Here is a 17,308-nt window from a genome sequence, read left to right as displayed (position 1 = left end):
AGGATTGGAAAAGGGATGACGTAATTTCCTATCTAAAACATGTAGGATAGTCAGTGAACTCGTATTCATTTATTTATATTGAGGCCTTTAAAACGGAAATATGTGAAAAATATACATTAACTAGTTGTTGTACCCGTCGTCCATAGGCATCACTTGGCACGTGCAGGATTACGTTTTTGTCCACCCCACAAGTTGCTCCGGATGGGCATTCGACTGAGTCGTGAAGTACTCGCTTCCTGGCGCTCAGTGGCCCTTAGCAGTTTCATCTTTGGTGCATTATTGCTGCTCTCGATTTCGTCTCTTCCTTCCAATGTAAAAGCCAAGTATCATGTTAATATTAACAAAATAGACTACAGACATATGTACAAAACCTTTAAACGTTGCCAGGATGATATCCATAGCATGGCAATTCTCCACAGTGTTAGCTTTTGACTGTTCGAATGAAACTTCCACAAACCAGGGCTTTAACGATAAAAGGGAGCAAAAAAGTGTTTAAATAATATTCTTAACCAATTTTGTCTTGAACAATTTTCCTAGTCCGCCTCTGTGGTGTAGTGGTTCGCGTGATTAGCTGCCACCCCCGGAGGTCTGGGTTCGATTCCCGGCTCTGCCACGAAATTTGAAAAGTGGTACGAGGGCTGGAACGGGGTCCACTCAGCCTCGGGAGGTCAACTGAGTAGAGGTGGGTTCGATTCCCACCTCAGCCATCCTGGAAGTGGTTTTCCGTGGTTTCCCACTTCTCCTCCAGGCAAATGAGGGGATGGTACCTAACTTAAGGTCACGGCCGCTTCCTTCCCTCTTCCTTGTCTATCCCTTCCAATCGTCCCCATCCCCCGCAAGGCCCCTGTTCAGCATAGCAGGTGAGGCCGCCAGGTCATTCTCCCCAGTTGTATCCCCCGACCAAGAGTCTGAAGCTCCAGAACACTGCCCTTGAGGCGGTAGAGGTGGGATCCCTCGCTGAGTCCGAGGAAAAAACCGAACCTGGAGGGTAAACAGATGATGATGATGATGATGATGATGATGATGATGACAATTTTCCTATAAAACCAACCGTAAAAGAGATACATTAATATTCATGTTTAAAGCCTGATCTGAAACCCCCACTCTGGCTGAGCAAACTGTAGCTAAGTTTGTACTCGTCCTTATCCTAAACTTAAATACCAAATTTCGTGAAAATCCGCCAATCATTTTCCAGCAGTGCTGTAACAGACAGACAAGCCCGCCTGGTGGGCATCATCGTTAAGGCGCTGAAGTCTAAACGGTCTGACACCGAGGTTAGCCGGTTCGAGTCCCGTTGGTCGAAAACATTTTCACCATCGGAATGTTGGCCGGCAGGGTAGGGGAGGTGGTGGTATACAATTCCTAATCACTAGATTGCGTGCCAAAAGCCTGGATTAAGTTCCAAACCTCTCCGCAGTGCTCATATGGAGTGAGGGCATATGACGCTGTTGATTGTGATTCGTCCGTCGGATGGGGACGTTAAGTCTTGAGCAGACCCCTTGGTGCTATTCAACAAGAGTAGGCTATCTGCCGGCACCGGGGTTCACCCTCTCCCTACTATCACATATCACGTCAGTCATTTCATCTCATTAACTCCTCTGATGAGGTTGACGTCAGGAAGGGCATCCGGTCATAAAAACCCGCCACGACAGATTCATCTCACCTCATACCCGACCTCGTAGGGAAACGGGACAAGGGTTGGACAAACAAACAAACAAAGCTGTAGCAGACAGACAAAACTTTAGCTGAACACGATATGGGCTATAATTTGTCCTGACTGGTATAAAAATCAAGTCTCATATTAGTATTTTATAAGTACAGACAGAAAGGTGACCCAGTCTTCACATTAAAAAAAAAGTTTGGTGACTTCCCCGTCGCGTTTCTAGGGTAATGTTAAGAGCTTTGCAATTTAATACAATCTTACTCACTACGTGTACACTAGCTAACCTAGAATTCTGTATACAATGTAGAATTCAGCAGCGAACCACGGGTACATCAGCTAGTCTTCTATATACTCAAAACACTAGGCTATTTGTTACCGCGAATTTGAGAGAACGGCTGAAGCGAATGACAATTCGCGTGGCATTTTGTATCACGGTCAATAAAACTCAAGGGGAAACACTGGATCATACAGAGTTCAATTTACCTCGGCCAGTTTTCAGCCATGGCGTATGTTGCAATGTCCAGAGTGCGAACGTTTGACGTCCTGAAAGTTACAATACTGCCAGAAAGTAATTCTACAAAAACTTATATATTAAAATACTTCAATAAATATTTACCCCATTGACCGTCATGTTTGGATGGGTTTCAGACTATTATTATTATTATTATTATTATTATTATTATTATTATTATTATTATTATTATTATTATTGTCTAAATTTGCTCTCTTATTGGTTCGCAGATCCGCGTATACCAAGTACTGGATTCGAGTCGTCTAGATGCCCCCGACGAGCACCGCCTACTTAACGTCCATTATGTGGGGGCACACGCCTCAGGCTGGCAGGTATTCAATGTCAAGCAGGCGGTCTTATCTTGGACGTCAGGAGCAGCACCTAACCTCGGTCTGATCGTCACAGCCAGCACGCTCTTTGGTGAAGAAGTGAATGTGCGCTTTGCCCGTCGCAATGAACATCATAACAGCAAACAGCCCATTCTCGTTTTATTTGACGACGAACCGAAGAAACCATTGACCCATTCCAAAGAAGATTCTACAACAAGTACTGAGCATCAATACCAAACTGGTAGGTGTAGTACTATGCACAAAACTCTGGATGGAAAATGTACTGCTAAGACATCTTGCGAGACCTTCTGGTGAAAGATGACTGAGGTAACATTCGTTTTGGCTAAGGCTCGTAGTCTTTCCCACCCTTCGCAGTAATACGTGAATTGTACCATGCACTTCGCAATATTCGTTTCCTTTTCTAGTGGTTCAACACTGGGTTTGGCTAGGTAGGTAGTGATCATGGCTTAAAGGTACAGCCGGAGCATTTGTCTGGTTTCAGAATGGAAAAACCGCCGGAAACTATCTTTTTTATTCTTTTACAATCTGCTTTACTCCGCGCCGACACACAGGCAGGTCTTATGGTGAGGATGGGATAGAAAAGGGCTACGAGTGGGAAGGAAACGCCTGTAGCCTTAATTGAGGTACAGCCTGGCGTAAAAATGGGAAACCACGGGAAACCCTCCTAAGGGTTACCGACAGTGGAGTCCGAACCCATTATCTTCCGAACGCAAGCTCACAGCTGCGCGCCCCTAACCGGGCGTTCCTGCGTTGATTGAGCAACCGACGCGAAATCGGGAGGTTGTGGGTTCGGATCCCACTGGTGTCAGGTTGGCCATTTTTGTTTTGTACTTAACAGCTCTTCAACACGTACTGAATGTACGTAACACGACCTAATAAGTTGAAAGTCGGTTTCAATTACAATGCGGTCGTGAAAATTCAATATTCACTGGGAATTATATTGTTATCTCCCCCCCTCTCTAATAGTTTTGTTCATGACTGATCATCGTGACTTCATACATGTTGTTGCTTCCACTGTTGTCGATTTTCTGTCTCTCGTATGATCTTCCTTACAGACATGTGGATGACCTCCGTCACATGGTCAACCCATCTTCTTGGTGCTGTTCCTCTTGGTATTTAACCATTGACTGTTCCCTAAACTACAGCTTTTTCCGAGTTGCCCCCTGTTGTCTTGTGATGTGACCGAAGAACTGCAATATCCCCTAGAAGCACGGCAAAGAAAGAGCTATTCGAATCGAAACCGACTTTCAACCTATTAGATCGTATTACGTACATTTGATACGTGTTGAAGTGATGTTAAGTACAGAACAAAAATGGCCAACCGGACACCAGTAGGATTCGAACCCACATCTCCCGATTTCGCGTTGGTTGCTCAATCAACGCAGGAACTTAACATTAAAACACACCTACAAAAGCTTTACGGAGGTGAGATTCAATCCACGGATCTAGAACTTGTGAAGCGGGAAGCTTCTCCTGCTCGTTGCGCTGTCTGTTCACTGTGGGAACGTACTGGTGCTGCTAGCATTATGAAGTAATCTCGAAATACAGTATTAATTCTTGATTGACACATTCGTCCTTCTTTGTGTCTATGGTATTCTTGACATTCTTTGCCAGCACCACATTTCAAAGGCACCAATACCAAACCCGTAATGATTAGTTATAACTGTACACACGTAGTTCTGAAAACATTTAACGTTTAACAATAAGGTGATCATATATTCAGTACATAAAATCCAATTTCCCAAGGAGAAACAGATGGCGATACGCATGTTAGTCAACCAGTATTGTTAAGCACATATTATTGGGCAGATCTTTAATATATTTGTAATGAAATTAACGCAGGAATTTAAACATTAAAACACACCAACAAAAGCTTTATGGAGGTGAGATTCAATCCGTGGATCTCGAACTTGTGAAGCGGCAAGCTCGCCCTGCTCGTTGCGCTGTCTGTTCACTGTGGGAACGTACCGCGTGCTGCTAGTGTTATGAAGCAATCTCGAAATACAGTATTCAAAATCTAATTTCTCGAAACTGGGTAGGTGTTGCGTCTTGCAGTTTGAACCGTGAATGTTCTCGCCATGTCCTGCACTTATATTGAAACTGGATAAAATCGGCGGAGACACGCTGGCAAGGTCTCCTTATCAGCTCAACATGCCGGTTTGTGACGTTAGCATTCGAGCCTACTGGAGCAAGCGAGCAAAGGGGACATTCCTATTTCGCACAGCAGATCTATGCAACCAGGTTCTAACGCACGCCCGTTGTTTATCACTAGGGAGCGGATTTTTATGTGCTAAAAATGTGAAAAATATTTATTATTTATGTGCTGAAAAACTTTAAAATATATGATAAAAAATTGAAATTATTTTCCTTTAAATATCACATAACTACTCGCGCTCAAGAAGTAAATAAGTATAATGTTTTGTATTCGAATATGGTGCTACCAAACGTGCTCCTTAAGGCAAAATGGTGTCTGTGTATGGAAACGTGCTGTATGGTATATTAATTTTTGATATGCCAGAGTAGATATTATGAATGGTTATTTTTTAAACGTAATGTTTTGTTTTAATATGGCAAAAGCAACCTATCATCTTTGAAAAAGTACCAGTTCGTACTCACCCATCACACGCTGGAATATTAGTTGCTGGAAGTAGTCTCAGAAATGCAGTGAACAACAAAGGTCATCTCCAAATTGTTCATCACAAATACATGCCAATTATCTCTAAAGAACGCCTTATACTGCGAAAACGATCGCTCCACATCACAGGAAGTCACACGAGCATAGTTAAAGAGAGGAATGTCACCAACAATAACACCATCAATTTCGCCAATATGAGCACCCTCTAATACAGTAGAAATTTGGCACATTGTTTGAAATCCTCTGTTTTTCCTGAACAAAGTTTGATGAAATGAAATGACGTATGGCTTTTAGTGCCGGGATATCCCAGGACGGGTTCGGCTCGCCAGGTGCAGGTCTTTCTATTTGACTCCCGTAGGCGACCTGCGCGTCTTGATGAGGATGAAATGATGATGAAGACAACACATACACCCAGCCCCCTGCCATTGGAATTAACCAATTAAGGTTCAAATCCCCGACCCGGCGGGGAATCGAACCCGAGACCCTCTGAACCGAAGGCCAGTACGCTGACCGTTCAGCCAACGAGTCGGACAACAAATTTTAATATTTGACCTTTAACAGTCCCTGTACCTGCGAAGCCGGGAGTGAATCTAATTTATTTTCAACAGCGCGCACTTCCTTCACTGTTTCGGACAACAGGTTAGTGGATTTTTAAAGTATGTCTATAGTTTTACACAAGAAGCTTAGATTGGCAGATATAAACGCCAAATCATTTTTCAAAGAGCTGTCTTTTAGTATCTCTTGAAGAATCTCAATTGACGACGTGTCGTTTTTATCTAGCACGTTCACAACGGATGCAAAACTTTCGAAATTGTCTGCGTAGTATACCACAGCGCTAAGCCAGGAACCCCACCGCGTAACAATAGGCAGAGGAGGAAGCGCAAGATCCGGGTTTTTCTCTTTAAAGAGATCGATTCATGAGGGTGCTTTTACGAAGACTCTTTTGCCATTAGACACTAATTTATCCACTTGAGGATACTGAGCCCGCAGAGTTTCACATAACCTGTGTAGAGCATGAACAACGCAAGTTACGTGTATCATTTTCGGAAAGCTCACAGAAAGGCCTTCGGCTGCCTTTTTCATGTAAGCTGCACTGTCAGTAAGGAAAAGCAATACATGGTCGTATTTTATACCTTTTGGCCAAAGTAAGTGCATGGCTTCATTGAATAACCTAGCTACAGTGACATGGTTTGCAGCAAGCATTTCTTTACACGCTAGCAAATAAGAAGCAGTTTTGTCATTCTTCAACACACCAACTACATCATTTCCTACTTTTCTGCCACTTGAATCAGTGGTTTCGTCAATGCTCACCCACAGTTTTTCGCTATCACATACTGCCCGAATTCTCTGTAAAGTTTCTTCGTAACATTTTGGGAGATAGTTTTTCCTTAATGTGGATTCGTCTGGAGGCTAAAAATTAATGTACTTTGTTAGGAAATTTCTCAGTCCCGGATTATTTATTTTACCCAGAGGAATGTCGGCGCAAACAAATGCTCTGCACACATCTAAATAATACTGGGAATATTTAGATGGGCCTGCATTTGAAGTAGCTGGTTCAGCTATGAGTAATTGTCGCGAACGAACACGCGAAGCAGCCGCAGTATGCTTATTTCCAGACAAATGCTGGATTACTTGAGAACGTTGATCTTCACGTACTGTTTTACCACATGGTTGGCAAAATAATACTTTTCCATCGGTAGTAAAAATGCTTTTAAATTCCACTACATATTGTTGAAGACGCGACCTTGTACTCGACTTCTCTTTTGGCATTATTTTGCAGGTTACGACACACGCATTTACGGTGAATCACTGTTTCAATAAAAAGAATAGCAGCGGACACTGAAGGAAATATTTCTTATACAGTAAATCCATACAAAATCACACGACTACGGGAATGATATATGGACCCGAACAGCTAACCTTACTCTTAGGAGTGATGAAATTCCACTACCTAATGGTGGGACAATATTCTTCCGAGTCTCCCATGTCGTAATGGAATTACGTCACCTCATCTCACCGTGATTGCCTGACTCATAAAGAGTTGGAATGACATCTTGCAAGGAAACATCTTGTGCAGCAAATCAAATCGCTGTCTAAATGTAACGACGTTGCCAGTGACCAGCAAGTTTTAGAACTTATGGAGGGAAGTCCATAAATAGCCGAAACATTCAGATACATTATGTTAAATACACTGTTAGAAACAATACCGTAATCGTAAAATGAAAATATGAGCATTGTTTTATAACACAGAAGCATTTTAAATTTTATTGATCAACAAATATTGCCGATTTATGTGCTTATTATAGATTTTCTTAAAATATGTATTTACATTTTAAAAATGTGAAAATATGTGTTTTTATGTGAAATAAGATTCAGTTTTTACACTCGGGGATGCACAGTAGGAATAATTAACTTCGTAACTTGCGTTAAAACTTACGCCAAAAAATATGTAATTACATAAAAATCCGCTCCCTAGTTATCACTACACCCACTTGGTTCGACTGCAGATAAGACCAATAACATGAAAAATTAACTCACGTGACCACTCCACACACACACTGAACTCTCACCGACGATTCGTAACTGACTACTTAACACCCAACACTCTCTTCGAAGCGAGCCTGCTTTTATATACTTGGTGATGAAGTTCTAGAATCTTCTGGATACGGCTAGAATACGAGTGTTTAAGTTTTGCCCACCAGATAATGTCCTGAGACACCAGACGAAATAAACAACGCCCACAGGTCGGCTTGTACCTTCCCAGTCTGACTCGCTCACTCATTCCTTCCAGGAACTAACGAAGAGGACTGAAAGAAAGTGAAAGTCGCGTTACCAATTAACATTATATTTGTGTTAAAATAAAAATGTAAAGACGTGTAATAGAGAAGTACCGTACTAATTTTGAAAAGATCTTAATCACAATTTACATTTATTACATTTAGCTATAGTATTTACCTTTATTAGCTATGATAATGCCTGCATTATCCTACCTAATTTTCAGATTTTGGGGCCTAACGTCCGTTCTTTACTAATTACAGTCTGTTATTAAAGCTCTTGCCATCCACCAAACCCTATCCATATAAACGAAGTATTAAATGGACATTCTGAAGCACTCTCAATTTCACCGTCATAGGTTTAACGAGATGCATGGTTTAGCGTGCATCACGACAAGCGTTACCTAGAACACTTTACCATCGAAGCCAACACAGCAATTTTGTATTTATTCAGCGCTGACGAAATATTTTTGAATTAATTAGCTAAAAATGTTGGCAACAATTAACTTCTCTTTGCGGAGAATGATAGTCGCTAAAATATCATTCCTGGCATTCTATGCAGGAAAATGAAGTAAAAATGTCGAGTGAGGTCATTCAAGGGATTCGCACGAGGCTACACATACAGTAAGTCTTCCTACCACCATTACTACTCGGAACTAATACTTTTTCACCACTGGATCCCCTTTTTCGTCTCTTACCACTGACAGAGAATTCCGTGGATATATTGAACCGCCCCCAACCACAGGGGATAGCGGCCAGGAAATTTTGTCACCAATTACCTCTTCCTTATATAGAATGATGGCTGTTGAAATATTCTGGGTGTTATATTTAGGAAAATGTAGCAGAAATGTTGGGTGAGTTCGTCCAAGTATTCAGACAAGTCAAGTCTCGAATAACTTTCAAAGAAAAGTATTAATGTGTAACTTTTAAATATGTGCCATTCGTTAGTAGCACTTCAGCCCATCGGTCCTCAACCTCCACGATATTAATCACAGTGATCAGTGAGTTTTGCTTCATTTTCCCGCAGATCTGTTCAAACCGAACTTTTATGAAACCTGGGAGTCAAGAGACGAGCAGGGTGAATCTTCACGAGGCTGTTGCCCTTCGCTCAGTATTTGGACTTATCTGACGTACCTCGTCTCTGATCCTTTGTTTTAGATCTAATAACGGTTTTGTTGGTTACGATACACTCTGGATTTCAAGTAGTCCCACAAATAATAATCTAAGGAACTGAAGTATGGAGATCTAGGTGGCCACTCATTTACCAGGAACGTTGCATTTTAAAATTCGGTCACACATCTTCCAAAAAGCCGGGGCACCATCTTGATACCAGATTTCTTTCTCGAGCGTGGACATAAATCTTGACAAGCTGGAATGAAACTAGTTTGTAACAGGCGGAGATAAATGTCTGAAGTTAAATTTCCTTCTGTGAAAAATCGTCTTATCATGTTATTACAAAGCAAACCTGCCCGCACATTAACCTTCTGTGGATGCTGTGTGTACTGTTGCAACATCCAATTTTGGTTTTGCGGGACCTAATTACGGCAGTTATGACGATTCACTGTACCATTAAGACAGAAAGTGGCCTTGTCTGAAAATATTATGTGTTCTACAAAATTTGTATTTTGGTTTGACAGCTCCATTATATTTTCACAAAAAGCACTACTTCGGTAGAAAGCATCTTCAGTTAACTCCTATAATAATTGTACCTTATATGGGTACCATCTCACTGATTTCAATAAATTACAAACAGATGCTTGACTTGCGTTGTAATCCTTTGCCACTTGCCTTGTTGATGTGTGTGATTTTCGTGGACAAATAAATTGTCAAGGGCATTTTCTTCACTCGTAGCAGATGTTGGCCTTCCGGATCTAGTCGTATTCTTCACACTTCCCGTGTCATTGTACTTCTTTAAAATTTTTGACACCGTGGTTTGAGTTACATGTTTACTTGGATTCACCTCATTAAATACATCACGCACACTTCTTCTTGTGTCCTCCTATCGCCAGTAAACAACCATCATTAAGATTTGTATTCTTTCTCTTTCAGTGAGATTCACCATGATGAGTAAAATGTCAATGAAGAAAGATTTGTTTGTAAATAAAATAAACTCATTGTTGCTAGGCAACATAATTCATTACCTCTGTTGTTCTTTGTCCAACCCTTGTCCCGTTTCCCTACGGGGTCGGGTATGAGGTGAGATGAATCTGTCGTGCCGGGTTTTTATGACCGGATGACCTTCCTGACGTCAACCTCATCAGAGGAGTTAATGAGATGAAATGAATGACGTGATATATATGATAGTACGGAGAGGGTGAAACCCGGTGCTGGCACATAGCCTACTCCTGTCGAATAGCACCAAGGGGTCTGCTCAAGGCTTAACGTCCCTATAGTGTATTTAAAAATAATAATACAGTGAGTGCGCTAGTAACAACAGCGTAACAACACAGAGATGTATACTCTCTGGAGAGAACAGCTGTTCTTCTCATTGGAACATTCTTTGTAGTGAATAGTTTCGCAATGCTGTGACAAATGCATTTCCTAATAAAATAATGTTAAGTACTGGATAAGTATATTTAGTAGAGTGTTCAGAACATAACAGTTGGCGACGAGGTGAAAGTATAAATAAGTATTGCTAATATCCTGCACAGTACTATCAATCGACCACCGAAAATATTTACCGCTGTTTTGACACAATTACGTTACACTCAGAAGAATGGATTCAGAACAATTTGCTAAACTATTAGATGCTTTCAACCGACAACAACAAACCCTGCTTACTCAGTTTATAACAACATTCCAAAGAGAATCAGGAAGAGAAATGTCGCATTCAGGTAACTGTTCAAGCATACAACCATTTGAAAATCTTGATTCTAGGAAGGAAAAATTTGCATGCTATATGGAGAGGTTTGAGAATTACGTAGCAATGAAAAATATCACAGATGATGAAAAGAAAGCGCAGCTACTATGCGTCTCTATAGGTTCTGTGGATTACAACAGTCTATCTGCATTTCTAGGCCCAGAAAAATCGATCAGAACTCAGACATATACAGATCTGGTTAAACTGTTCAGCCAAATGCTTGTTCCCAAGAAAAGTGCCATTATTTCTCAGCATTATTTTTTAAATGTCTATCAGAAAGAGGGACAGTCTATCGCCGATTTTGTCGCAACTCTTCAACGTAATTTAGCTGAGTGCGAATTCACAGTCAAATGCCAATGTCAACGTACAGTTTCAATTTGTGATGTATTTCTAAGAGCCCAGTTCATAAGAGGTTTACGAGACAATTGGTTACGCGAACAGCTACTGCAATATAATATCACCACTTTTGATGAAATCCTAGCTAAGGCAACATTATTGGAAACGTCTAGAATAGAAAGTAGGGAATTTACCAGACAAGCCTTTTCATCGGCATCTGAATTAGACAACAGCGATACATATAAGGTTACTGCTGGCTCAGATCACCGATCTCGACGGGATCACAGTTTGCGTTATCGTTCTCAGAGCCCCAGTTATAGCAAGAGTAACCATTCGTTGAGCCCTGACCATTCATGCAACACACGTTCACCGAATCAAAGTATCCGATATGGTCAACGTTCTCTCTCTAGTGGAAGAATCAGACCTGATTTCAGAAGATTAGGAATTGATAACCTCTGTTTCCGATGTGCTAAGCCGAATCATCGTGTGTCAGAATGCCGAGTTAATAGGTATGATATTAGATATGATTCTTGTGGAAGAGAAGGTCATCTCGCCAAGGGGTGTATCACCAGCCTAATGCGAAATTCCAAATCAAAAGCAGATAGTTCCAGCTCAACTAAATCAATTTCAGTTATCCCATGTGATGCCCAGGATCATTCATACGGTGTGAGTAAAGCAGAACCTACCTTCTCTCCGTCACATGTAGAATTATTTGAAGTTACTCCCGACTCTGATAAATATATGGTTACTGTATCACTAAACAATAAGACACAGTGTTTTGAAGTTGACTCTGGTGCATGTTTTACTTTGCTTCCTGAAGATGCATTTAATGAATTGGATCTAGGTTTACCCTTACAACCATCTGGAATTGCCTTTCGTTCATATTCAGGCAATATTATCACACCTATGGGAAAGGTTACAATCTCAGCTGTATATAAAGACAAGGAAATCCAAGATGATATATATATTGTCCCTAAGGGCTACTCGGCATTACTTGGAAGGTTGTAGATTAGGAGACTTGGTATTGAATTAAAGGAAATAGATGCTACCAAGGAAACTCCACTCATGTCATATCCAGTTAACGCTATCTTTTCAGTTGATGACATAATTAATGAATTTCCTGATGTATTTGAAGAGAGAATTGGACGTGTTCCAAAATTTGAAGTAAAGTTACAGTTACGTGAGGGAGCTAAACCAGTATTTACACGAGAACTGGATGTTCCCTATGCACTTCGTGAACGAGTTGAAAGGGAGCTGGACTCACTAGAAGCAGCTGGGGTCATATCTCCTGTATCATCAAGTGATTGGGGGTCACCGTTGGTCGTCATTCCCAAGCCAGATGGAGGAGTTAGATTATGTGTTGATTACAAATGTGGTGTAAATGAGAAACTTGTTGCTGCAAATTACCCCATAAGGCGAATTGATAATGTGTTGAACAGCCTACGTGATTCCAAATATTTTTGTAAACTGGACTTGTTCAAAGCATTTCTACACTTGGTAGTTGATGAAAGTGCTACAATCCAGACTATATCTACACATCGTGGAACATATAGAATGAATCTTCTAAGTTTCGGAATTAAAACAGCGCCATCCGAATTTAACCGAATCATTTCACAAATCCTCAGGGGACTTCCAAAAACAGAAGCCTATTTTGACGACTTAATCGTACATGGATCAACTCTGGAGGAGTGCACACACAATTTGCGGTTATGTCTGAAGAGATTATCTGATTTTGATCTGCATATCAACCGAGCTAAGTGTTCTTTCTTTGAAGAGAGAATTGAATATTTGGGCCATGTTATCCAGCATAATACCAATAGTAAGTCCCCAGAAAAAGTTAGAGCTGTTAATGACATGCCTCATCCTACAAGCGTTGATGAACTACGCAGATTTTTGGGACTAATCACATACTACTCCAGGTTTATACCAGATTTCTCCACCATGTCATATCCATTACGGCTCCTGCTCCGCAAAGGCCAACGTTACATATGGACTTCGGAATGTGAAACCGCATTCCTCAAGTTAAAAGCAGAGTTGTGTAGCGATAGGGTCTTAACGCCCTATGATCCAAAATTACCAATAGTTCTGACATCAGATGCAAGTCCAACAGGTGTTGCCGCTGTCCTTAGCCATCTAATTGATGGAGAAGAAAGGCCGATTGCGTATGCATCACGATCACTGACTGTATCAGAACAGAACTATAGCCAACTAGACAGGGAGGCTTTGGCAATAATGTTTGCTGTCAACCACTTTTACGCCTATGTTTTTGGCAGGCACTTCACACTAGTGACTGACAATGAACCGCTAACTCGTATTTTTCAGCAAAACAAAGCTCTACCATAGATGACATCTGCTCGTCTACTACGATATGCTTCGTTCTTGTCGGGATTCGATTACACAGTTCAATTTAAGAAGGGTGCAGATAACCAAATTGACTGTTTATCGCGGGCTTCCCTACAGCAAGTCCATTCTTCAACAGATATCTCCATTGGGGATGAAGTTAACCAGTTATTTACGCACCTAATTTTTCAAATTTCAAGCGAACGAATCACATTTCGCACCATCCAGGATGAAACACGTAAAGATCATGAACTGAGTAAACTTGTTTTTGATTTACAGAATGAACGGATGGTTTCAGAATATACTCTGAATGATGGTGTGCTGTTTAGACAAGATAGAGTTGTTATCCCTTCCAGACTAAGAGATCAGGTTTTAAATGAACTTCACGAAACTCATTTGGGCATCATGAAGATGAAACAGCTGGCCCGTCGCTACGTCTATTGGCCTGGAATTGATCCAGACATTGAACGCCTAGTAAAAGGATGTCAAACATGTGCATTGACAAGAGCAAATCCACCAAAATCACCAGTGCATCCATGGGACGAACCAAAAGAGAACTGGGAAAGAGTGCATATTGATTATGCAGGACCCTTTGAGAACTGCAACTTTCTGATTTGTGTGGACGCCAAATCGAAATGGGCAGAAGTGCAAATTTTACGAGATTCGCCAACAAGTACCTCCACAATCTTGTTGCTAAACCGTATATTTGCTTCTCATGGATTTCCAGCAAGCATTGTCTCAGATAATGCAACCATTTTTCAAAGCAATGAATTTCGAACCTATTGTTCAACAAATGGAATTTTTCAAAAATTCATTGCACCTGGTCACCCAGCCACTAATGGCTTAGCAGAACGACATGATCAAAATATTGAAGAATCGTCTCCGTACTGCCTCTGATGATAATTTCCCAATACACGAGAAAATACAAAAGATTCTGTTTCGATACCATGCTACACCCCTTGCATGTGGAAAGTCACCAGCAGAGCTATACCTGAACCGAAAAATGAGGATTCGCCTTGATGCTTTCTTCCCTACCCGACCTCAACCTTCATTATCGGTAGCCAAACCAGGACGATCGTTTCATGTGGGGGAGAGAGTCCATGTGCGCTTCTTTTGCAATAACAAGTACACTTGGAAATTTGGAAAGGTTGTAAAGAAGTATGGTCAGCGACACTACCTAGTTATTTTGGACGAATCAGGAAGGACACTGAAACGCCATATTGACCATATGCGTGGGACACTGATTCAACCTAAATCAGTTACATTTGAACCAGCCCAGTCATACGACGTACCTAGAGCTCCAGAATGCCATGTCTCGGTTAATTCTGATTTAACAGCACCACGCCAAGATCCAGCTGTTCCAGTAGAAAATCCATCAACCCCAGATACGGCAGTGACACCACGACAGAATCCCGATGTTCCAACAAATGTACGTGTCCGTAGATCATCAAGACATACTCGACTGCCTGTGCGGTTCCATGATTTTGTTTTGTGAACCAACTCAGCTCAACTGTTCTGTGAGAAGTGAAGTACCTTTTTCAAAATTCAATAGATTATCTGGTTTTCCCTTTTTTTAATTCGTCTATATTCCTTATCTGATAAGTTCACAGCTTCAAAGTGTTTATTTAAAATTCAGTGTATAACACATTTCTAAGTGGGGGAGACTATAGTGCATTTAAAAATAATAATACAGTGAGTGCGCTAGTAACAACAGCGTAACAACACAGAGATGTATACTCTCTGGAGAGAACAGCTGTTCTTCTCATTGGAACATTCTTTGTAGTGAATAGTTACGCAATGCTGTGACAAATGCATTTCCTAATAAAATAATGTTAAGTACTGGATAAGTATATTTAGTAGAGTGTTCAGAACATAACAGTCCCCAATCCGAGGGACGAATCACCATCAACAGCGTCATATGTCCTCACTCCATATGAGCACTGCGGAAAGGTTTGGAATTTAATCCAGGCTTTTGGCACGCTATCTAGAGATTGCCAACATTCTGATGGTGAACATTTTTTCGACCAACGGGACTCGAACAGGCTAACCTCGGTGTCAGACCGTTTAGACTTCAGCGACTTAACGATCATGGCCACCAGGCGGGCTCTCCAAGAAATATATCATTAATAACTTCTATATTCAAAATGTTCAATAAAACTACAATTTTGAGTTATAAGTGATATTTCATAAGTATTGTTCACCCTGTGTATAAACGTACATGCTATTAAAATAAAATTTGACTAGAACAAACAAGGAAACTGTCGGATTTCTGTTCATAATCACCAGTCTATGTAACAATGACAGCAATATTTTGATGTCCTAACTGATAAACTGCGGAGCCTCCGTGGCTCAGACGGCAGCGCGTCGGCCTCTCGTCGCTGGATACCGTGGTTCAAATCCCGGTCACTCCATGTGAGATTTGTGCTAGACAAAGCGGAAGCGGGACAGGTTTTTCTCTGGGTACACCGGTTTTTCTGTCATCTTTCATTCCAGCAACACTCTCCATTCTCATTTCATAGCATCTATCAGTCATTAATAAATCACTTTGGGAGTGGCGACCCCATCGTACTAATAGCCTATATCTGCTTCATTCATCCCATCCCTGACTCGGTCATGACTGGAAAACAGGCTGCAGGTTTTCATTTTCAACTGATCAACTATCAAGTTGCATTGCAATCAATTCCATCCATGCACCACTTTCCATTTAAAAATGCATCACCGGGCAAGCTGGCCGTGCGGTTAGGAGGCTTGCATCCGGGAGATAGTAGGTTAGAACCTCACTGTCGACAGCCCTGAAGATGGTTTTCTGTGGTTTTCCATTTTCACACCAGACAAATGCTGGGGCTGTTCCTTAATTAAGGCCACGGCCGCTTCCTTCACACTCCTAGCCCTTCCCTATCCCATCGTCGCCATAAGACCTATCTGTGTCGGTGCGACGTAAAAGCAAATTGTAAAAAAAAAAAATGCAGCAATTTTATTACTATTTCATAAGTATGTAAATATTATTTTTACGACAGAATTAATATGACCATTAAGTTTATGATGTATTAATGGATTGTCTTCCGAAGTTACATTGCAGTCGGTCTGGTTATCTAGAAAAGACCTCACAGGTAGAGAGCCGTAAGATAATACTGTAGTTACAAAGAGTTAAAAATAACTCAATCTGACCTGGAAATCTTCAAAAAGAATGTTTGGTGGACGGAATTTACCTGGAGAATTGACACAGGAGACACTATGGACAGATGGTAGTGGTACGTGTATATATTTTATACCTATAATGCCCTAAATGACATAACTTTATGTTCGTAATAAGAAAGGTTCTCGTCCTCGGCAGCATTTTTACTTTCTCCCTGTTTTACGATGATACCTAACAAGGCTCAGCTAACGAGTTTGTTTTAGGTTAATGATTACCTGCTTTGCATCCTATAAATCATTTCTGATTATGAAAAATTGGAGTAAAACCACGTATTTTAAACTGACGTTGAATAATTTTAAAGACTATGTTTAAATAGGTACCTTAATGGGTAATAAACTAAGCGATCGTGAGTAGTCTCTTGACAGGAAAAAAACATTTATAAGCTTTAATATTAATACAAATCCCTAGAAAGTCATAGGCACTAAGAAAATGATAGTAATTATATTGTCTAAACTGGCTACCCGTGTTAAGACGCGTTAAACCTGTGGCCAGCCCAGGGCGGAAAAGGGGGAGATCGTTGACATGAAGTGAGGGAGGGGAAGGCGATCATGGTTTGAGATATCGTCCCGGATCTTTCGACAGGACCCAGACCCCTCCCGTATCAGACACATTCATCTCCAGAACAGGCAAAAATGTGACAGAG

The 17,308-nt window shown here is 41.0% G+C and overlaps 1 protein-coding gene across 1 annotated transcript in view; it reads left to right on the top strand.

Moving 5' to 3' along the window:
* LOC136881106 (bone morphogenetic protein 2) overlaps positions 1-17,308 on the top strand; it is a 103,790-nt gene that overhangs the window by 60,355 nt on the left and 26,127 nt on the right. The window contains exon 4 of the mRNA XM_067153743.2: positions 2,405-2,744. Within this exon, the coding sequence (XP_067009844.2) occupies positions 2,405-2,744 (340 nt within the window). The remainder of the gene's footprint in view (positions 1-2,404; positions 2,745-17,308) is intronic.

The sequence above is a fragment of the Anabrus simplex genome, chromosome 9, assembly GCF_040414725.1.
Source record: "Anabrus simplex isolate iqAnaSimp1 chromosome 9, ASM4041472v1, whole genome shotgun sequence".
Classification (NCBI taxonomy): domain Eukaryota; kingdom Metazoa; phylum Arthropoda; class Insecta; order Orthoptera; family Tettigoniidae; genus Anabrus; species Anabrus simplex.
This window is presented reverse-complemented; position numbering and strand designations above follow the sequence as displayed.